The sequence below is a fragment of the Pleurodeles waltl genome, chromosome 7 (assembly GCF_031143425.1).
Source record: "Pleurodeles waltl isolate 20211129_DDA chromosome 7, aPleWal1.hap1.20221129, whole genome shotgun sequence".
Lineage (NCBI taxonomy): Eukaryota > Metazoa > Chordata > Amphibia > Caudata > Salamandridae > Pleurodeles > Pleurodeles waltl.
In genome coordinates this window covers 559,906,990-559,930,222 of record NC_090446.1, presented here as the reverse complement: position 1 = coordinate 559,930,222, position 23,233 = coordinate 559,906,990, and the positions used below count along the sequence as shown (strand labels likewise).

The window sequence follows — 23,233 nt, the reverse complement described above, 5'->3', positions numbered from 1 at the left end:
CTCAGCACAATAAACTCACGGTGATACCAGTGTGGGATTTATTGAAAAATGCACACAGAAGGCATCTTAGAGATGCCCCCTATATGTTAGTCAAACTGCTAATGTACTACTGACCAGTCTGTGCCAGCCTGCCACTTTCAGACGAGTTTCTGTCCACATGGGGTGAGTGACTTTGTGCACTCTGTGGTCAGAAACAAAGCCTGCCTGGGTGGAGGTCCTTCTCACCTCCTCCTGCAGGAACTGTAACAGCTGGCGGTGAGCCTCAAAGGCTCAAGCCTTGGATTACAGTGCCCCAGGGCACTCCAGGTAGTGGAGATGCCCACCCCCCGGGACAAAGCCCCACTTTTGGTGGCAAGTCCGGCTGGAAAATTAGGGAAAACAGGGAAGAGTGACCACCTCAGCCAGACCACCCTTAAGGTGTCCAGAGCTGAGGTGACTCCTCCGTGCAGAATCTTCCATCTTGGTTTGGAGGACAGGGACCAATAGGGATAGGAATGTGCTCCCCTCCCCAAATTGAGTGGGCACAAGGAGGGTGTAGCCAACCTCAGGGACAGCAGCCATCGGCTACTGCCCTCTGACCCCTAACACACCCCTAAATCTAGGATTTAGGGGCCTCACTGTTCCCAGCTCACCAGATTCCTGGCGACCTACAGGAAGAACAAGGACTGCTAAGCTCAAAACTCCAGCAGAGAAGAAGGAAGACAACAACTGCTTTGCTCCCAGCCATCACGGCCTGCTTCAGAGAACCTGCAAAAAGACCAGCAACATGTACAGCAGGCCCAGCGACCTCTGCCAACTCCAGAGGACTGCCCTGCACCCAAAAGGGCCAAGAACTCCTGAGGACAGTGGCTTTGTCTAAAAGAAACCTACAGCTAAGGACTCCCACCTCACTCCAGATGCATGAGTACTGACCCTTGTGCACCAGATGCCCATGGCCCGTGTCCAGTTGGTCCACTCAGCAAGAAAGGCGATTGGGAGCAAGAGCCCACCCTGGGTTGACCCCTCCAAACCTCCACGACGACACCTGCAGAGGGAATCCAGAGGACCCCCCTGACCGCAAGCTCCGGACTAAGATATCTGATGCCTAAATGACATACTGCACTCCCAGGTCTTGGAGAACCTGACCCCAGGTGCAGCATCGACCAGCAGGTGCCCTCTTCCCTGCCCAGCCTATGGTTTTCCCAAGAAAGCCCCCCGGACCTCATCTGCAGCCTAAGAGTGACCCTCAGAGTCCCCTCATAGAGTTGCATTGAAAACCCGACGCCCTGTTTGCACCCTGCATCTAGCTGCCCTAGTGACAATGAAGGTGTGTGGTTGGTGCCTACTTGGGGCCCCTCCAGTGCTCTCTTGAGCCCCCCTGATCTGCCCTCCGAGTCGCGGGTATTTACCTGCTGGCCGACTGGTTTCCGAGAAACCCCCTGTCTCCACAGGGGCCAACGTTAAGGGGATCCTCTTTGACCTCTGCACCCGACCGACCCCATGTTGTCGGTGGTGGGTGTTTGGAGTTAACTTGAACCCCCAACGACAGACTACCTAAAACCCAGAAACAGGACCCGTAAGATGAATACTTACCTGGAAAACTCTATTATTGTTTCTTCCCCCAGGAACTGTTGAAAATTGCAGTGTCCACTTTCAAAATAGCTTTTTGCCATTTTAAAGAAAACTGCATGCTTTGTTGATGCCATTCAAAGTCCTGATTATACCTATGCAAAGTACCTTTCATTTTATGTACTTACCTGCAAACTGAATCTTGTGGTTTTAGAAATAAATTGACAAAAGATATTTTTCTATATAAAATCCTATTGGTCTGGAGTTAAGTCATTGAGTGTGCGTTTCTTTTAGTGCTTGTGTGTGCACAACAAATGCTTAACACTACCCTCTGATAAGCCTAACTGCTCGACCCCACTACCACAAATAGAGCATTAGTATTATCTATTTTTGCCTCTGTCAAGCCTCTGGGGAACCCCTGGACTCTGTGCACACTATGGTGGTGATTCTAACCGCGGCGGGCGGCGGTCGCCGCCCGCCATGCGGTTACCGCCAAATGACCGCACCGCGGTCACAAGACCGCGGCGGCCATTCTGGCTTTCCCGCTGTGCTGGCGGGCGACCGCCAAAAGGCCGCCCGCCAGCACAGCGGGAAAGACCCAGCAACAATGAAGCCGGCTCCGAATGGAGCCGGTGGAGTTGCTGGAGTGCGACGGGTGCAGTAGCACCCGTCGCGAATTTCAGTGTCTGCAAAGCAGACACTGAAATTCTTTTTGGGGCCCTCTTACGGGGGCCCCTGCAGTGCCCATGCCATTGGCATGGGCACTGCAGGGGCCCCGCGGCACCCCCTACCGCCATCCTGTTCATGGCGGGTTTCCCGCCATGAACAGGATGGCGGTAGGGGGTGTCTGAATCCCCATGGCGGCGGAGCGCGCTCCGCCGCCATGGAGGATTCACTAGGGCAGCGGTAAACCGGCGGGAGACCGCCGGTTTACCCTTTCTGACCGCGGCTGAACCGCCACGGTCAGAATGCCCTTCGGAGCACCGCCAGCCTGTTGGCGGTGCTCCCGTGGTCAGAATGACCCCCTATATCTCATTTTGATATAGTATATACAGAGCCAACTTCCTACATGTGTTGTCTACAGAAGTCAGCTTAGCCTGTCTTAAGTAGATACTGGTGTGTGGTTTGTGACCACCTTGCTGATGCCATTAACCAAATATAGGCTCACAAGATGTGCTGCATAACATGCACTTGTAACATTAAACTATGGCAAAGAGAGAAGGTGGTACATCTTTTTGAGTACCATAACATTGTAGCTAAAAACTGCATCCATTTGGGGGGGAGGGGGTCAGGCCCAGATTCTTAGCAGTAGGTAAAAGAATCAATCAGTGTGCTTGTACATCTTAGAAATAAACAGAATGCAGTCATTGCTTGCAAAATCTGAGTTGCAAGACGCAAATATTTTCAACTGCGCTGCATTCAGGCACTTAAGAGTCTGACAGAAGCCCTTTCAGAGGGTCATGTGCATGCAGGGGCTACTGGGCCCATCGTGTGGGTTGAGGCCTTTTACTCCAGATGTCCAAGGACCCGACTTACAATGGACTGTAAGCAACTGGTCCAAGTACCCCTTCTGCACTTGACTCTCAGGGTAACCGTGGTCTGAGCAGTATAAGGTTCCCTTAGGGAGTGGTGTGGATACAAATTAGTGAACTCACCCTCCTAAGGCAAAAGCAATAATTCACTGTTCGGCCAAATACTTATTTTTATGAAATGAAAAAGAAGAAGTATTTTATTTCCCACTGCTATCCAACACAAAGGAAAATATGACATGCACAACAACTACACTATTCCCCCAAAGGTAAGGTCTCTAGTGTTTCATATGCAATTCCCTGTCCCACTACCTCCTTGTGTTAGTGATTGTGGTTATTCCCCATCCACTATTGGTAACATCCAGGGTATGCCCTACTACCAGTCTGAGTCTCAAGAATCCTCTTTGACGTTCAATTAAAGTAAATTGTGTTTTAGTGCCACAGCACTACTAGCAGCAAGTTCCCCCGGGACTGACAGGCCGAAAACCAATCTTACTGGAAGGAGGGAAGCATTTGAAGTACTGGATTGGACCCCAGCAGGGGGCACTAGCAGCGGCTGCTACCAAGTTCCAATAAGTTAGACACATGCAGGCTAACCAGCTAACTCACCGGATGCAGGATTTCTCACTCACTGTCACACTCCTGCCTTTATGCAACTTCTCCTGCAGGGTAAGTGTTCTTTAGTTCCCGGTGGGAGGTGGCTAAAACAATTCCCCCTTGATTCCTCATCTGCATGACAGTGCTCCCACAGCATCCTCACTTCTTCACAGGGGTAGAAAAAATGTCAGTCCTTGATGTTCCAAGTGACCCTACTTCTGACATAAAGGGTCACAGCAACTCAATGTCCACAGGATGCGGCCCAGTCAGTAAGCTCAAGGTCTCAGCGGTGGTGCCTTTTGACGCGCGAGGTCATCGCCATCTAACGTATAGGGCTTTGGCCCTTACTGCATCATAGTCCTTCCCATGGCAGACCCTCCTGGCATACAGGGTTGTGCACTGCTACCCCACAAGACTTCCGCTTTTACTACACACCAGTCTTTCACGTGGCTATCTTTATGACACTCTCTGCTGATACGCAGGGGTCACCGACTCAGTTCTGCAAACGGGCAATGAAGCAATAAGTGCAGCAGCCATTTCCTCACCCCTCACACAGGGAGTCCACTTAACAGGCTCCCCACTGGACCTTGCTCCCTCCAATGCTCTCCTCTTCCTCATTGGACACAATGGTCTTGGCAAGCATGGCCAGAGGGCCAGGATTCTCTGGATGGGAATCCCAGCAGAGAGTCTAGCAGGCCTTGGTCCCCATTCCTGGCCACAGGCAGAAGTCTTTCAGGGCTTCCCCTTCTCACAGAGCTGATCTGGGTGCTTGGCAGATTAAAGTTTTTGAAGCCTCAAACTTCCCTCTTATAGTCCATTTCCAGACACCAAATATGATTCAGGGTCAGCGTCTTTGAAATTTTATGTTAGGGTTGTGCTTTTATTTTTTCATGTACCTACTCCTCTGTTCCTCCTTTCTCTTGAAAAAAAGTATGACACAGCTGGGATGTCTCCAAGGCCGACAGTCCCACAACACAGGCCATTGGAGTGGCTAGAATTCACAGCTGGATGTCAGACACAGTGATATGTGTCTCAAAAGGTTAGCCCGGGGCCACCAGCCTCACTCTTTATGATTCAGTTATCAGCCCTATCTCTTCCATGATGTGTGCCCAGGTCCCTTCCTTGTGACCTCTTACTGAATCAAAGAGCACCCTTTGAAGTATACTGGGGAGGCCAGGTCCTCCCCTCCCACGTGTGTATCCCACCCAGCTTTCAGGAATGGAGCAATATACATATCTTTCCATCCCCTCTCCATGTCTCACTATGCAGGCCTGGGTGTCCGAAAATCGAACCAAAGACCCTCAATGCATTGTAGCCTCCGCAAGTACACACAAATACACTCAAGTGCATGTATACAGCATATACGCACTGCCCAGTACTGTATCCTTCATGTACTGTACCACTTCAAAGGCACACATACATCTAGCATGTGCATTTGACATGCATGCACTGCATTTTTCATGCATTGTATTACTCACAGGTAAACATTCACTCCAAAAATGCATTTATCCTACATGAACTGCACAGCATTACATCCTTCAGGTACTGTACCCGTCATAGGCACATGCACCTCCACATCATGAATACACCATGCATGCACATCTCAGTACTGCATTATCCCTGTATTGCACCCTTCCCAGGCACACAGACCCAGCGCAGATACACCACTTCTATGTTGTGCAGCACTTCACACCAATCTGACGTAGTCAAGGGTGAGTTAGGCACAAAGCAGCAGAACTTTTAGAAGTGAGTGAGCCGGCAGGCCTCACTCCAGTGACACAGGTTAAAAAGGACATGTTCATTCCTACTGATCGCTAATGATATGCTGCCACCACCTCTGATACTTAACTCCTTGTGAAGGCAGAAGCCTTCCATCAATATGAGGCTAGCACTTTGGGCACCACACCCGGTCCACCATGAGACAGGCTTATGTCATGGCGCACATGCATGATCCATGTTTGCCTATGACAACAAAAAATTAGCATTAAGGATCACGACATCAGCACAGTTGGGCACTCAGGGTCAGGGTTAACATCTATCACCAAGTAGAGGCCTCTTCCATCCCAACAGAGTATGTACACAAGACCTGGCAGTGAGGTTTATGGTTGAATTTTAGTTGGCAAGACTTGCACCACTATACTGTACAAGGTAGGGTAGGGTGGGCAGTTAATAACTTATAATTGGCAGGGGAGGCTCATGTTTACTTGAAGACCGTTTTGCAAGGTGACAAGCCATAATATTTCTGTGAACCTGTCCATCTTCAGTTCCATACAAGGCACAAAGCTGCTTTTTACTTGAGAAGGAATGTCAGTTTTCTAGCTGCCTCTCTGAGTGTTAGGAAATCCCCTTCTAGAAGTGTATGCAGGCCGCTGGCCTTCTGTAAATCAAAAAATAAACCAACATCGGGGCAGGAGATTACTTGCTTCGAAACGTCAGCTACAGCTCTGTCAACGTAGGTTTCAGACATCACTAGGTCTTTACACGGGGAGACAAGGATTAGCTCAAACCTTTAAAAACATGGTTCCCTATGACCTTTTCAGAAGGCTCCTCGTCTGAAAATGAATGTGTCTTGCTTTTCCAAATAAAAACTTGCTGCCCCCCCCCCCCCCCCCGGCTCCCCCTTTCCTTGTGCCTGCGAAATGACGACCGTTATGACTTTCCTATTCCGTTGTGCTCACCTGCATTCAACTGTTTTTGGACTGTAGCGTTTATTTAACTGGTCATGGGTGGAACCTTGTACAATAGATTGCTTTATCTTGACTCATACATATTATTTTCTTCCACGACCTCAAAGCTCTCGTCTTCTAGTCGGACCTAGGTGAAAGAAATCTCCCTTCTCTGAGAATTTGACTCTTCTGGAGTCTCGCACCGGGGGAGGTGCGAAGGGGGGCTAGGAGGGTGGCTATGCTGTATATTGACTCTGCTGAAGCACTTGGTTAAAAAGCGCTGGCCAGTGGTCACATGGGTCCAGGGGGCCCCTATATTGATGTCTGCAACAACGCTCCCGTTCACAGATCCAACGCGAGCTCGCGAGCAGCACAGCTGCCTGCTGGGAGATAAAGCCCTACCTGTTTCAACGTGAAGCAGAGTTTAATGTTTTGAAGATGGGTGTATGAATGGGTGGGGACTGAGTGGTTTCAGGGGCTGTGATACCAGGAGTAGAGAGGCTGAGGCGCGGCACATCACCTCTAACGGACATCGGGCTTTGAGGGTGTGTGGGGCACCCTTACTAATGCCCAGGCACCGACAGACTGCGGCGCTGCGTATTATTCTATGCATTACACCGGGCCCCGAGAGCTTACGTCGCTAGCACATTACTCATCCACTTGTAGCTGAAAAGTGGCCTTGAGGGCCCAGGGGTGCTCTGCACATTTTTCCATGAAGAAGAAGAATGCGCTATGAAACTCTGGGTGAGGGTGGGGCGCCGGGTGGGAGCCCCCTGGAAGGAGTTATCGCCGCTGGAAGGAATGTTGTTGGAATGCCCTGGTGAAGTTTCCTCACTCCCACCTCCTCTGGGGTGGGGCAGAGCTGGTGGAGCCGTGCCAGGGGTGCAGGAATGCGTCTTCCCGCAGGGAGGGGTTTCCACTGTGTGCGCCTTACTCTTTCTAGCCTCCAGCACACAGAGGAACCGAAGTGAATCCAACTAACCAAGGACTGGGCGGACCCACCAAACTGGGCGTGGAAGGACCCGGCGGGAGTCGACCTCATTTCCCGGCTCCAGCAGACGCCTTCCCTCAGCTCCAGGAGAAGTCTGACAGCTCCCAGAAGCCAGCACGTACGGTATCCACCATGGCAGAAGCCGCCATCTCGGACCCCTGGAGAAGCATCAACCCCGCGCCGAGGTACAGCTTCGAATCTCCGGAGTTGGTGGCTCCGGGTCTAAGCCCGGTAGAGCCACCTTCCGAGGTGCCCGATTTGACCCCCAGCCCTCAGCCGGAGGGGACCCAGGTCAACGCCCTGACCGTGCTGACCCTTCTGGAGAAGCTGGCCAGCATGCTGGACTCGGTGCAGCAGAAGCAGCAGCGCATGGCCCAGTGGCAGACGGGCATGGAGAACTCCGTCAAGAGGGTGCAGGGCCACGTGAGCCGGCTCTCCAAGGAGCACACCTCCACAAGCAACATGGTCAGCAAGCTGATGGACCGCTCCCTGCACCTCAGCGCCAACATGAAGGAGGCCAGACACCATGCAGTTGTGCGCAGCAGCCAGATCCAGCGCCTGGAGGACCACCATGAGCAGATCATGAATAGAAGCCCTTTCAAGGTTCTGCTCTTCCAGGTGAGTGGCAGTAAACACCACAGACAAGCCACGTGACCTTCTAAGCGCTTCTCTTTCCGGTGAGTTTTACCACCACAGACAAGCCACGAGGCCTTCTAAGCGCTGCTCTTTCCGGTGAGTGAGTATTACCACCTGCGACGGGACAGCGGCCTTCTAAGTGCTGCAGTTCCTGGTGAATGACACACATGCACAGAAAAAGGGGCTGTCATAGTGCTATTCTGGTTGGTTACTGGGGCCGTTACAAAGATGCCATGAGATCTTCTAGGTGCTGCCCTTCCTAATGAGTGCCGGGAGCACCACGGGCAGACCATGTAACTTGAAGCTGCTCCTATTCCAGATGAGCGCTGGAACTAAACCACGAAGTCCTTATGACTCCAAATGAGTGATAGGGGCTGCCACAGACAAGCACCAGACCACAAAGCGCTTTTCTCCCTGGCGAGCCCAGCCACAGATAGATCTACGCGCTAGGTACCGATGTAACCCCTACAGAACTAGACTCGTGAATCACAGGTCGTGATAACTATTATCATTTACCACACACTTTCACATCATCCCGGATCGCTCTCTCTGCTGCTTCTGAGAGAGGCTGGTGCTAAGAGTGAACGCTGGAATCTTTTTGGAAAGTGTACAGTTGGCAGCCTTCGGTTATGCAAGGGGCGGGTTTCTGCAAGGAGGGTTTGAATGTGCGCCCTGCAAGGGCGTGCAGCTGTTGAAAAAAGGCTGCCGCTGGAATAAAGGCGGGTCTGCATCATCAGACGGAGTCTGCTGGCGCGCAAAGAGTGCTCTGTACGGACACAGAATACAGGCAGCGCAGTGGGGTCTGTAAGGACATGACGTGTGCAGCAGCACAGAGAGGCCTGTAGGAACACGGAGATCTAAGACGCAGTACAGAGGGGTCTGTAGAAACACGGAGATAGATATACGCGGCAGTACAGAGGAGTCTGTAGAGTCAGGGAGATGTATGAAACAGCACGGAGAGGTCTGTGGGAACACGGAGATCTAAGACGCAGTACAGAGGGGTCTGTAGGAACACGGAGATCTAAGACGCAGTACAGAGGGGTCTGTAGAAACACGGAGATAGATATACGCGGCAGTACAGAGGAGTCTGTAGAGTCAGGGAGATGTATGAAACAGCACGGAGAGGTCTGTGGGAACACGGAGATCTAAGACGCAGTACAGAGGGGTCTGTAGGAACACGGAGATCTAAGACGCAGTACAGAGGGGTCTGTAGGAACACGGAGATATACGCGGCAGTACAGAGGAGTCTGTAGAGTCAGGGAGATGTATGAAACAGCACGGAGAGGTCTGTGGGAACACGGAGATCTAAGACGCAGTACAGAGGGGTCTGTAGGAACACGGAGATATACGCGGCAGTACAGAGGAGTCTGTAGAGTCAGGGAGATGTATGAAACGGCACAGAGAGGTCTGTAGGAACACATATATACACATGCAGCAACACAGATGTCTGATTCTGTGGGTATTCTCGCACAAAGAAGGTGCAGACGCCGAGAGGGTTCTGAAGGAGGAGGAGAATGGACGAGTCTTTAGCAGTAGGCAGGATCTGCAGGTGACAGGGCCGCAGGGGCTGGGGCAGAGAGGGGTGTCCAGGGATGGGTTTTTTGAGCTGGAGAGGGAGGTGCACACGGTGAAAGGAGCGTGTGCCATAGACTGTAGGGGATACTTTGGCGGGTGGTTGAAGTTTATACTTTTTTTTCTCCCTTATCTTTATTAATTTTGAATACAATACATATTGTCGTTTCAGAAGACAGAAATGAGAACAATATCCACAATGTTGCACGCACAAGTGTCATCAGGACGGAATCAAATGCATTGGATCTACAGCAAGCCACCCCCGTAAAATGGCATTTCAAGAATAAACCGCAAACTAATAAACAGTATAAGGTTTCAATTCACAGTAATGCTGAAGTGTGTATTGCTTCGTGGCCGCCCCATCAGGACCACCACAGCCTTGCCCCAGGGATGGATATGTGGGATGCGCGCTATGGTGGTGGCTAAGTCTAAAACGGAGTCGGGGTCACTCCGAAAAGCACGTAATATGTCACCCCAGTCAGTGGCTATAGGGTGTCGAGGGTGTCGAACAACTCCCCTCTGAGCCACCTTCAGCAAAACAGGTAGGAGGTGGTCGAGAGAGGAGGGGGCTCCCTCCATGGACTTTGCACGGGGTGGGGGCTCTATTAAGTTTCGCTACGCCACTGATTCCGGTGGGGTTTATACTCTAGTGGAGGAACGGGATGACGTACAGGAGCGTAGGCGTCAGGTGCACGGCGGTACCAAGACGCGTGCAGGGCTCTGATATAGTCTGCTCCAGGCAAAGGGGTAGTTGGTACAGTGGCACCGGCCCGTTCTATCCAGCCATTTTCGGTAAGCCACTGGGCTACAGGAAGAGAGAGGGGGCTGCAGCAGCTGTTAGTGGTGTGCAGGGAGAGCTTTAGAAAGTCAGGGGGGTCTGCAGGGCTGAGGTGGGCGGGGGACCACAAGGATTTATTTATTTACCAACAATAACATTTAGATAATAAACTTTTAACATACATGTGCCACTACTGGTACTTAGGTGACCAAAAACGTCGCAAAACACAAGTGGCCGTACACAAGTAACACAGGGTGGTTGGCACAGCTCGGAGTCATAACAGTTCAAGTTTGGGTTTATTGAGCCTCTGTCTACATATGATTGACGAAGACAAACAAATACGCAGGACCGTACCTGCTTCAACCAATGGGGACATACATTTACAACGGAGTGGGTTCCTTTATTGCGTTCTAAATTTCAGAGAGGCCTATTTCCTGCTGCCATTAAGGCTTGGGAAGAATGGATGGCGTGAATGCCAGGTACCAGAGCGACCCGGAAGGCCAGAGTGGCCTTAGTGCAGCAGAAACGTGAGATTGGTGGATCTTAGGTTCCGAGACGGTGAGTACCACAATAACATGTAGGCAAAGTAGTCACAGGCCGGTCAAGCGCTGCTTTCAATACAAGTGTTTGTAGGTTGCAATGGGCAATGCCTTGGCGGTGAGCAGGCTGGCCTGGTTGTGGTATACGTCGGTCAGCTGTATAGAGTGTTAGTAGCAAAGATTAGAACCTTGTCAGAACCCATTTCAGAGGACCACTTGGCACACAGAGGTTACTGGGGTGCCCAACCGTGGTGGTTGAGGCATTTTACTCCTGATGTCCTCGGGCTCACCTACTATGTATCCTCCTAAACTGGGACAAGTACCCCTTCTGTACTTGATTTGGGAGGTTCGGGGGTATGGAATATAGATACAGGCCAGTGACCACAACTCAAAGTGCAAACACTACGAATAATAAATCAATGTCCAGCCAAATACTTGCTTTTATAAGAAAAAGTAGTATTGTATTTCTAACTCTACATCTGCACAGGAATGCAACAATCGGAAGCAAAAACAAAATCTGCCTTGAGGTCAGGCCCTTGTAGCTGTCAGGCAAATCCCTATCCCACCCTCCTTCGTGTAATGTGTTTGTGGTTATTCCCCATTCACTGATGTTCGCATCCCGGGAATACACACTATTAGGCCATACTCAAGAGTCCCCTTTAACTCTTTGGGATTTTTGTCAATTGTCTATGGTGCCACAGCACCATCAGCAGTGAATACCCCGGGGCCCATAGGTTCAATTCAAGTTTTAGAAAGCGGGTGCCTGAGCACGGGCATTTGTGAAATTAGATCCTGCTCAAAAAAGTTAGGCTGCTGGCGGTGCACGCAGCAGCATCAGGCGAGAGCAGGCTCACTCTTCACTGCCAGTTCCCCCCAGTGATCGGAGTAGCTTCCAGCTTGCAGAAACGCAGTAAGTCAAGTCCTCCCCAGTGGGGGGAATGCAATCCTTCAGATCCCGCCTGGAGTCTCGTGAGGGCAATTCATCCTCCTTGGCTCCCCCAGGTCTCAGTCAAGGAAGATCTAGCGGTGCAACTAGACCTGCTGATCAAAGCCTCACACCAGTCCTGGGTGACGACAAAAAGGCTTTGTTGATTTGGTCCTGGCAGCATCTCCTGGCACACAGGGGTGCCAAAGTACTTTCCGGATGCAAAATAGACTCCTTAGGTGAAATCACCCACACCACAGCATCCCTTCCTGGCATACAGGGTAGCCGCTAAGGGGTTCCTGGGTCCATAAAGGCTGGTCTGACAATTACTTCAACAGTGGCCCCCACTGGCATACAGAAGTCACCACAACAAGGCTGTGTGTGCTTGGCGCCCTATACACAGTGCTCCATACTTAGCTCAGTCTACTGCGGCCCTCTCCTGGCATACAGGGGGTCACCAAACACAATCCTGCACATGGGCTATGGGCAAACTGATGCACAGCTGAATCCTCACACCTCGCACAGGGAGTCCTCATGGTAGGGCTCCCCACTGGACCTTGCTCGCAACAGTGCTCTCCTCTTCCTTACAGGGCACTGCGTTCTTGGCAAGAAGGTAGGCACTGGTACTCCAGGGCAGGTGGCCTTGGTCCCTGGGTCATGTCTCCTTACCCAGCAGGAAGACTAGCAAGCCTTGACCCCCTCGTCGTGGTCACAGGCAGAAGCATTGCAGAGCTTACCCTTCTCACACAGCCAGTCTGGCTGCATGGCAGACGACAGATCTTATAGTCCTTATCCAGACACTAAATGTGATTTAGGGTCTGAGTCTTTGAAGTTCAATGTTGTGGTTCTGTTTCTTTTGAAGTGAACATTCGCTCTTTCTTTTTTCCTCATGAAAGATGTCTTTTACACCAGGTAGGGCTCCGAAGCTGACTGTCCCACAAAACAATTCATAGGAGTGACCAGTGTTCACACATGGATGCCAGTCACAGTGATGTGTGCCTCAAAAGGTTAATTCCAGACCCCAGGCCCTACTCCCTATGGTTACCTTATCAGCCCCATCTTTCTTCCTCAGATGTGTCCAAGCCCCATCCTTGTCACCTATCACTGAATCAAAGAGCAGATTTTTGAAGTGTAAAGGGGGATTCTTCCTTTTTACTTCAGTGTGCCCCACCCCGCTCACAGAAATGCAACAAGCTTTTCTCCCTAACTAGGGTGTGCTATTTAGCAACACACACAGTCACCATGTGTGCGCTGGACAACACTCCAAGTTTCATGTATTGAACTACACTCATGTACACACACAAACCCAGTACATGCATTCATTGCACAATCAGTGAACAGTACTAAGTCTCTCATGCAATGTATTGCTCGAAAGGCGTACATACACTCGGCACACGCACTAATCCCACATGTACTAAATCGTAATGCTCTATTCATGTACTGTACCCTTCCCAGGCACACACATATCCAGCGCAGTTACTACTCATGCACTACGCAGCATTCAACATCTACCTGATGTAAGCCAAGGGGTGTGTTAAGCGTACAGTAAAATAACTTTTAAAAATGGTGAGTGAACCTGTAGGCCTCAAGGCAGTGACACGGGGTAAAAAGGTCCTGTTTACCACTACTGATCACTACACGGCGTGCTGCCACCAAAGCTCATGTGATGCTTAACTCCTGGTGTAGGGAGTAGCCTTCCACCACGGAGGATAGCACTTTGGGCACCCCTCCTGGTCCAAGAAAACTGCAATCCATGAGAGAGGCCAATGTCATGGTGCACATGCATGATCCATGCTCTCTTTTGAAAAAAAAACAGCATCAGGGATCCAGACAACAGGACAGCTGAGCACTCAAGGCAGGGGTACAAGTCTTTTACCATGCTGATGACCTTTCCTTCCCAACATTGTCAAGTGGGGCAGCAGACTGATTGGGGAGGACAGCCAGAAAGCTTTCAGACTAGCCCTACATACTGTGGTGGTAAGGAAGGCTTCCACTTCCTCACATGGGTAGCTGGTGCGTGAGGGGTATGCAGGGAGCAGAGACAGTCTGCATGAAAAGGGAGCAGGCAGAGGTCAGACATGACGGGGAGCAACAGTCTGCAGACAGGCAGGTGTGGCGTTAGAACAGGTCTGCAGGGAGTCTCTGGCGGCCCTTGAGGGGCAGCAGCTGCAACACGTGCTGCACCGGTGCAAGGCAAGGCATCGCAGTAGTTCTGCAGGTGCTCCACCACCGTCACAACCAACTTTCCTCAGGAAGGAGGCTGGCAGCGTATTGTTTTTTCCTTTCTCTGTGTCTCTCAAGATAGCCCAGCTGATGCTACTCGTTTTGCTCTGGCACATAGCATCTTTCTATGGAGAGTTGATGTTGCCCATTAACAGTGATTTGCATTTGAACTGCTATCTCTGCCCTCTCAACCAGTGGGCTGTTTAACAGCGATAACCTGCAACAAAGCTAGGAACTACATTTTATGTGGCATTACGCAAGGCTGCCAACTGGTAGTATGAAATATAATGTTATCAGCCATTCCTGCCTTTTGTGCCAAGCAGCATCATGCATAGTGAGGCTTGTAGTTTCACTTTTAGCACTTATTGTTGGCTTAAAACCCCAGCATGCAGTGTTGTGGGCTAAAACGCTACAATTGGTTGAAACATCACATGCAGTCGCTTGTCAACTATGTTTAAAAGTTTACAAAGCCATTTCGTCCATTTAAAAAAACAGCTTGTTTCACAAGTGCAACCAAAAGTAACAATATTATGTGAGGGTTCACTCATTTATTCACATAAACAACTGTTAAGTGATTTTCATAAACAGATATAAACATACTAGAAGTACAAAACTCCTAGAAGAAATAGCCAGATCTCTTACAGAATTAACATGCATTCATTTACTCATAAAAGACGCTGAGCAGTGTGTTGTGCTTTATCAGTGGGTTCTGCACCTAGCACTGGGAAGCATTCGAGAGTACTACTGTTTGCTAATTAGACAGCCTAAACGGTATGGGTTACCAAATTTGGGTGAGGTTATATGACTTATGTTGACATTTATGTTCTCTCTTTAGTAAACTATCAGACCAATATTAAAACTGTATTGTGTAAGCTAAAAATGTTTTTCTACTAGAAGATGGCCGAGCAATAGTTCCTACTTCTATTTTCCATTCTCAAATTTCCGTGCTCGACTATTGCCTCTATGGGATCAGGCACTTACCAAGGCCTGCCCAGGGGTCGCACATCAAATATTGTGAAACAATTCCTGGTCCATAGGGCATGTACACCAGTGTCAGAAGAGGGGTAGGTGGGACAAACTTTACCCAGAACTCACTTCCTTGAATTTCATTAAGAGGCCAGTCAAGTTGTCTTAATATATATATATATATATATATATATATATATATATATATATATATATATATATACCTACCTTTATTTTTATAGCTTAACAAACATTATGGTCTAATCCACATAAAAGTGAAATTTTGCATGGTATGCATCCTGAACTGAATTAGTTCTAGGTGCTTTCAAATGTGGTGATTATGGAAAAGGGGGCACAGTGTAGAAAAATAATTACCTAGGGTCACACAGTTTGGTCAAGCTAGAAAGCCAGGATTGAAACTAGGTTTCATGGTTAGAGGTTGTGCAATTCAGATCCTAGATAGATATCACACTATTTCCTTCTTCTGTCCTAATGACAATTTCATTAGTGAACCAAGAGGCGAGTCAGTTGTCTTGTACCTCCTGTAAGAGGCTTTTATTATTGTTGTAGATAAAGAAACATTATGGTATATGAAACAATTTGCAAGAGTTTTTTTGCTGTGCACGTCCTGAAATGAATTATTTCAAGGTCACCTCAAATGAGATTATCACAGTAAAAGAGAGACAGCAAAGGAAAGTGATTGCCCAAGGTCAGACAGTTTGGTCAAGCTGGTAAGCCGGAATTGAAACCAGGGTCTCTAGGTCATGGTCCTTCCTCTAGTTTTTGCAGTGGGTCTCACAAAAGCTTTTCACTGGCCTGGCTGTTTTATGCAAGTGCATTCAAAATATCCTTCGTTTTTTCATAAGGTGGGATAATAGCTGTTGAAACGCCCTTTCTTCGTAGAAGAGGTAAACCTTGGGCAGAAACGTTGCAAGCGTTCCTCCTTCAGAGGACAGGTACAGCTAGGGTAACAGCGGTGGAAGCGTTTCCCTTCATAGAAAAGGTACAAATCGGGCAGCAGCATGCAAGCTTCATTTCCTCACAGAACACAGACAGTACCATAGCAAGCTTCCTTTTCTCTGATGGCAGCAAGTGCAATCTTCCTTTCTCTGCAGAACAGATCCAAGGGGACAGACTACTTGCTAGATTTCATCAGTTACATAACGTACAGTTAAAGCATGAGTGACATGTAAGTTAAAGTCAGATCTCTGGAGTGAGTTTGTAGGTCACTGACAGGTATGTATAGGAGGATGAGTGAGTGGATAAGCGAGGGCTGACACCATTTTCACTTTTTCTGCTGTCAATTGGAATCCAGTCTGTGTTGGATCTTTGGTTGTGTGGACTGATGAGTAGCTGTTACCTAGTGGGTCATTGGGCGTGATAGACCAAGTGGCTTTTTTGCCCAGTCTAAGTCTACAGAGAAATGTTTGGATGCATAAGGGCCAATGTTTCTTGGAGCAGCCTCTGCGCAGTGCACGCAGGTGCTACCCTCTTCGAACTGGTTTTGAATGAGCTTGCACCAGACTCTGTTCAACCCCATCTTTGGTGCTGCACGTGTTCAAAATGCCGAGGGCCACCCGTGGCAGGAAGTGCTCTGCAGACTGGTGATGCCTTAACACAGACCTGGACACTTATGCGTTTGTTCCCGCCTCACACGCCCTGTGACCTTGGTAGTCCTCTAGGTATCGGTTTACTCAATTGTGAGGGACAATCAATAGCCCCACATTACAAGGAGAAGTGTCCAACAGGCAGACCCTGTCTGCTTGACCCCCAAATGTCTGTGGCACGCGAAGATCCTTCTTGGTCTCCAGCTTTACCTCACTCCTGACCAGTGCTTGAAAGGGAAAAATAGAAGTGCGGGAACTCTGTACCAGAGTAGCCGTTGTTTCTGAGAAGTGCCGGCACCTTCTAATTAAAAGTATTACGTTTTTCTTGAAAAGTGCAGGTACTCTCCCTCTCAAAATAAAAAAGTGCGGTACTCAGTACCGGCCCATTTAAAGCACTGCTCCTGGCTCCCTATCATGACGGTAGGGGTGGGAAAGTCTGTGGCTGGTGCACACTAAGTCACCAAAGCGGCAAGTGGTGGCCACTGCATTCAGGCTTCTGCAAATGCTGATTGGCCGCTGGTCTGAGAGATCCTATCTCTTCCTTTGGACCCCAAGCCAGTCCCTGCAGAGCAGCGCTCTTTGTGAGGCGCACAGAGGCAGTTCCTGTTATAGAAATACTGGCTGCGCACAACAGGAAGAACCGAGGGAAAGAAGTGGGTGGGGCGCTGCACTTATGCGGGGCACTCCAAGTTCAGCCTGGCGCGGGGAGGGAGGCATTTGAATCATTAAATCTGGGGGTCATCTGTGGAAAGTCGGAACTTTCCATTGCCAAGATCTAGCTCGTCCGAACCTGAAGACACATTCCTTGCAAAAGCAGAATAACAGAGCGTGTGTGTTTTTAGCAGCAGAGCGTGAGTCATCTCTGCCAGGCGGTCCCACCGGGAGTCGGGCTGAGGGGGGGTGACTGGCAAAGAATGGACAGAGAGGAGGGTGGAGGATGGAGGACACGTGACGGTTCGGGGAGATGAAACCCAAAGAAGTAAATGCGAAGCAGAAAGGAAAGTAAAAGAGAGGGGAAAGAAAGAGAAGATGGAAGAGAAATGAAGAAAACGAGAAACCGAGGAAAATAAAGTGACGGGGACAGGAAAGGGGGCGAGGGAGGAAGGCTGCCGGGGAAAGGGGAAACATCAGGGTCATGTAGGAGAGTCGGGTGAGGAAGGGCAGAAGGGTGGGAGAGAGGAGAGTAAAGACGAGGTTAAGGGAGGGAGAAGGGAGCAGACAGATGGCCGAGGGAGATGGCAAGACTGAGCAGACGCGATGGAAAGAAGATGATATGGGGAAGGGTTCGCGCTATGAAGCCGACTTGGAGGCAAGAGCGAGGCAATGGCAGCGGGCAAAAGGGGCGCGGAGAAGAGATCGTTCATTGAAATGAGCGTCTGGCCTCTTAGAAGCAGAATAATAAAAACAAAAGCAAAACTCGGAAACCACAGACCGAAGCATTAAACACAGGCACAACGGTTCAAAAACATCCATAGGAGTGACATTTGAGATTTTAAACTGGAAGCCGTTTTAACAAAAACATAGTGATTCGTTGGAGTTAGACTCTCTATCCAAAGTGAATGCTGACACAGACTAGTCGACGAAACTCTGCTCTCACACGGACAGCATTCTACAGGGATTTTAGGGCCGTACTGCCTTCGGGATGCCCGAGACCAGGGGTAGCAAGGGCGGTGTCAATGGTACCAAGGAGTAAGCCAGGGGTACCAGCAGCTTCTCCAGCTCCACATAACTGACGTACAGGCCGAGAGCTTGAGTGAGAATACAGTACAACCCCTGACTAAGATGGGATGTGCTCGTTGTAAGGGACCCATGCATCAGTGAATACAAGATGGACGACAGGACGTGGAGACTAAGCACCGTGCGAGGTGCTCAAACACTACCTTTGAACCCATATTCAACTGGATAACAGGACTGCCAATCTCCCCGACCGGACAATGCCTGGTTCTACCCTTGCTGCCTACAACCCCATTACACTTTAATTTTTGGGATCTGCCTACTGTGCCAAGTAGAGTGCCCAGACACTTGTAGCAGCTGTAACATACGTGACTACTCTGCCAACCTGGAGAAAAATACGCACTACTTCGAGTAACATGAAATAAAAATCACAATCTACTCAAGGTAATACGAACTATGCTGTAAATGCAAAACAACGCACATGCTCAGAAACCTACATGGGAAGTCCTATACAAAGATGAAAAGACTGAGAGAGGAGCATAAATGTGGTCAGGCTTGCTAGCAACCAGCTGCCAGTAGCAGTGCTCTACGCAAAACTCCAAGAAGGCAATTCTGAAAGATTGGCTGAAACTGTACGAGATGTAGACATGGAACTACAAATGAGGCAAACTGAATCAAAGTTAGTCATGTAGCCGAATACTGCAGAGCCCAGATGCTCTAACAAAGACACAGACCTACACCTATGTGCAAGATGAAGTGGCTATGAGACTAGCAGGATGGGGGCTCACACGGCAAATGCTTAGCAGCATAGGTGTGTAGAGATAGAACAAAACACCGTCCTCTGTCCACAAAGCTGGGGGACACACCTTCGTGATAAACTGTGGATTCATTTACAATGTAAAATCTCAACACAAAATGAGGCGAGGGATATTGCCAGTTTAATAAAGGTACTAAAAAAGTGAGCAAATGATTTTTTTTGCAAGAGAGGTGCACTGTTGAGACTGTGCCACCGATTGTGAACGAACAGATAGGTTCCATCTGAATGTACTCTGAGAAATGAGAGGTGAGGAAAATGTCTGCGTTGTTGAATTTGTATATTTTATTTAAATGAACCTGGCCATTTATAATAGGCTTTTCCTCTTTGTGAGCAGAATGGCAATGCAAAAGCTAATCCAGTGTCTAGCAATATTGCTTCAATTGTTTACCAAACAAAAAACTAAAAAAGTAATGGGGGTTTGCAATTTGTTTTTTAATCACACTTAAACATGTGCATTTCTGTTTCAGGAGGAAGACGAGATTCCTGCCAATGTATTTTTAAAGGAACCAACACCTGCGGGTGAGATCCAGGAGGAGAAAGGGGAGACAAGTGATGAAAAGACAAAGCCGGAAGAGATCTGGCACACTGTGGACCTGTCCTCTGATGAAGAGCTTGCTCGTGCTGAAGAGGGTCGGGACGATGACAGCGCAGATGAGAAGACCGGCGAATCGAGAGCCAAAAAGATTAGGCGCTCTGGCCTGAAGAAGGTAGACAGCCTGAAGAAGGCCTTCACCCGCCAGAACATCGAGAAGACAATGAACAGACTCGTGCCACCGGAGAAGAGAGAGAAAATTAAGAAATCGCTGAGCCCGAGCCTTAAGAAAAAATCAATGCCAGGCTCAGTGTCCAAAGGTGAGGATCCAGCTACCACCAACGAGAAGAGCATCCCAGAAGAGGAGGATGCGGCCCCTCAAGAAGAAAAAACAGAAGAGCCAGCACCCGCAAGAGATCCTGGAAAGATATCTCTCAGTGAGGAGCCAACGTCATCAGCTATGGAGCTGGCAGAGGCTGCTCCGCCAAAAGAGACAGAGACATCAGAATCAGTGAAGGGAACCGTCACGATCACCATGGACAACACCTGGATTGCCATAGGAGAAGATGACAAGGGTGAGCAAGCACCCGACAAGGAGATACAGCTTGACAGCGAATGAACAAACCAGCACACTCCTCTAATAAATTTACAGAATGAGCTGTGCAACAAGATAATGAATGTCACACTGCTATCATTTAACTTCATCTGTAAGCATGTCTCCCAATTCAACATGATACATGGAAACTCGTTCACTGACAACTACTCACTCCTATCATTCACTTTCATTCACAGAAGATTTCACAACTCAACATAGCTCAAGGGCTTTCTAGCAAGTCACTCAATAAGCAATCATTATTTCTTCCTTGCAATCCATATTACTGATTGAGCTTTCCCCCACCATCAGCACCCCGCCGTTATTGTTTACTTGTATTTACAAGCATACCTTCTAATCTAACACAACAGCTAGGCTGCCCTACACCAGCAATAATCCACGTGTATCACTCACCAATACAGTTTAAAAAACATATTAGACGACCATTCAAGCAGATCTGCTTCTATACCTAGGCACACACTTACAGCCTTGTTGTTCATGATTTACGCTACACTGTAGAAGTGCAAGTGATAGCTAGTAGTGGTATCCCACATACTCCAATATTCACTGGCCTTTGTCCTTGCATACAAACATGCACTGACAATGGAGGATAACCAATGCACACATGATGGAAGCCCTCTCATGCTCACACAATCGTGTATATATGGGAGGAGATGGGGCCTAGCAGTGAAAATTGCTGCCTTTTGGTCCTGGGACCCCAGGTTTGAATCCCAGCCCCTATTCTAGACTCCACATTGCATGATTCTAGGCAAACGACTTAATCTTCCTGTACCTAAAATGTGTTAAAATGTATTTGTGTAATCCCCACTTGATGCACACGAATTTGGACATCATCTCCCGGCCCTTCACATAATGGGATTTATATAGTGCTCCTTTGCTTCACAGCTCGGTTTGCGTTATATGTATACACGAATACATGCATAGGATTTAGGCTTCTACAACCATAAATGACAGAGGCTATAACATGCATAGAGGACGGATGCTGACTCCGGCATTAACACACATCTAAGGCAGTACTATGCATAGCAGACTGAAGCTTGAATACACGACTATCTATGTTAAATGCATCCATGACTGAGCCTGGTACAGCCATACCTCATGGACCATATATATAGCTCAAGCTAATATGTGCACACGACTCAGGCTGCTGTATGCATACATGACTCAAGCTGCTATGTGCATACATGACTCAAGCTGCTTAAAGCATACATGACAGACTGTGACAGAGGGCTGACGCTGCCTCATGCGTACATGAATAAAGCTTGATAGAGGGAGCTACGTTTAAGCAGGGCTCTGGCTGCTTTAAAGAACAATGATACTAGGTTGCATCTTAGACCCCCTAGACATGGCACCAGCACTTCTGCGCACACTGAAAGTAGGTGCGCTAGTGGTGATAGAATCCCAGGCTCACAGTACTTGCCAGCCCACACACGCCGGCGCAGCTCTACAGCCAGGTTTGCAGTGTCCAAGAAGCCCTCAGCATCTCCTCAGCTTTAGAAGTCTGCCCCAGTGTGCAAATTAATGAAATGAGGCCTACTCCAAACCCAGTATCAGTCTGAATAGCTTTTCTAGTTTGCTCCTGCTTATGACGCATATGGCACGATACGGATTTCTAACTGAACACAGTGGTGCTACTTAACATGATGTACCCCACCCGACGGCAAAACATTGGGAACTGTCCCTAACATTTCACTTAGCAGATCGCGCACAACTATACAAAGGCCCGCGGCCAAATAGAGGCCCTTTAGAAGTCTCCCCCCACCCCAATCACACTACACCACCGAGTTTGCAAAGGCCTACTTATGCCCAGTCTGTAGGCATACTGCCCCTTAAGTCAGAGGCAAGCTTCTCTCTCGGAACAGCTCTAATGTCCTTGACCCTCTATCTACTCTCTCCATTTATTCTTCATATTTTGCTTCATGTCTAACTTCACGGGTATTAACAGCTTTACTGATGTTTAAAGTTAATAAATACGCTCTGAAAGTGATATATATTGTCAGTATTATTGTAATGGAAAAATGTACACAACACTGAAAAGGGTGGCCATTTAATCACGCTGCTGAACTTCAGTCATTTATCTCTACAAAGTTTAGAGAGCGGACGGTCTTGTGGGATTATTCCTCTGCCCGAGTCGGATCTGTACAACATCAGGCCGAGCTCTTCTAGCTGAACTCGAGCCCGAGAACTGAGAAAGCAGAGAGGGGAACTGTTCTTTCAGGTCTTAGCTCGTAGCATCTTTGTAACCTCAGGGGGCTGTCTGCTATGTAAGGCCTGAGCGTTTAGGATATCTGCTACCAAGCTAAGATGAACTAGACTGCGTTAGAAGGGCCGGGTCTATAAGATCAACATCTGTGTAAAGCGAGACACAGTTTCTGCTTTTGTAGACATGAGCTTGCAGGTTCCGTTCACTAGAGGAATGCATTTACTGTCAAATCCGTGTAAGCAGAAAGTCGGAAGCCTCAACAATGCAAACTGAGGGACAGCTGAGCTGTCCAACGTGTGCATTTGTAAGCTCACTAAGCAAGTAACCATAAGGATGATTCTGCTGGCCGATGCTCAAGCTGTGCCACCGAGGGGTAACTGCGCTCTCAGGGCCTGTAAGATCGGTACAACCTAAGGGATATCTGCAGCTGGACACCTAAGCCTGTATTATTTGTGTAACTTGAAATCTAACTTACTGTCAAAGGACCTTAGGATCACGAGGATGGCTTTCCCGTCATAGGTCTGAGCTTGTAACAGCTCTGCTGCCCCAGGCCTGAGCTTGAAAGATCCCTACACATTGAAGGACAGACCGAATGTTAAAGGCCTGAGCCCAAGAGTCTGATTCTAGGTGCCACACAGTGGTAACTGGGACAGTAAATACCAATGAGAGGTTAAATGGCTCTGACTTAGAAGTGGAATAGTAAGATCGGTCAGGGCCGTAAGTGGTTGCTCTCGGCATCTCGTGGATTGCAGGTTATACATTCAAATTCCATCCCTCCCTTCATTCTTCTCTGCTCGGTAAAATGAATACCATTACA

The 23,233-nt window shown here is 48.8% G+C and overlaps 2 protein-coding genes across 4 annotated transcripts in view; one reads left to right on the top strand and one right to left on the bottom strand.

The window, feature by feature from the left end:
• Window positions 1-23,233, bottom strand: part of TEP1 (telomerase associated protein 1) — a 1,055,001-nt gene that overhangs the window by 271,149 nt on the left and 760,619 nt on the right. The gene's annotated exons all lie outside the window — the stretch shown is intronic.
• On the top strand, window positions 7,295-22,200 carry LOC138304345 (caveolae-associated protein 2-like). Its single transcript, XM_069244317.1, has 2 exons — window positions 7,295-7,949; window positions 19,536-22,200. Exons 1-2 carry the CDS (start codon window positions 7,464-7,466, stop codon window positions 20,217-20,219), a joined length of 1,170 nt encoding a protein of 389 aa, XP_069100418.1. The 5' UTR covers window positions 7,295-7,463; the 3' UTR covers window positions 20,220-22,200.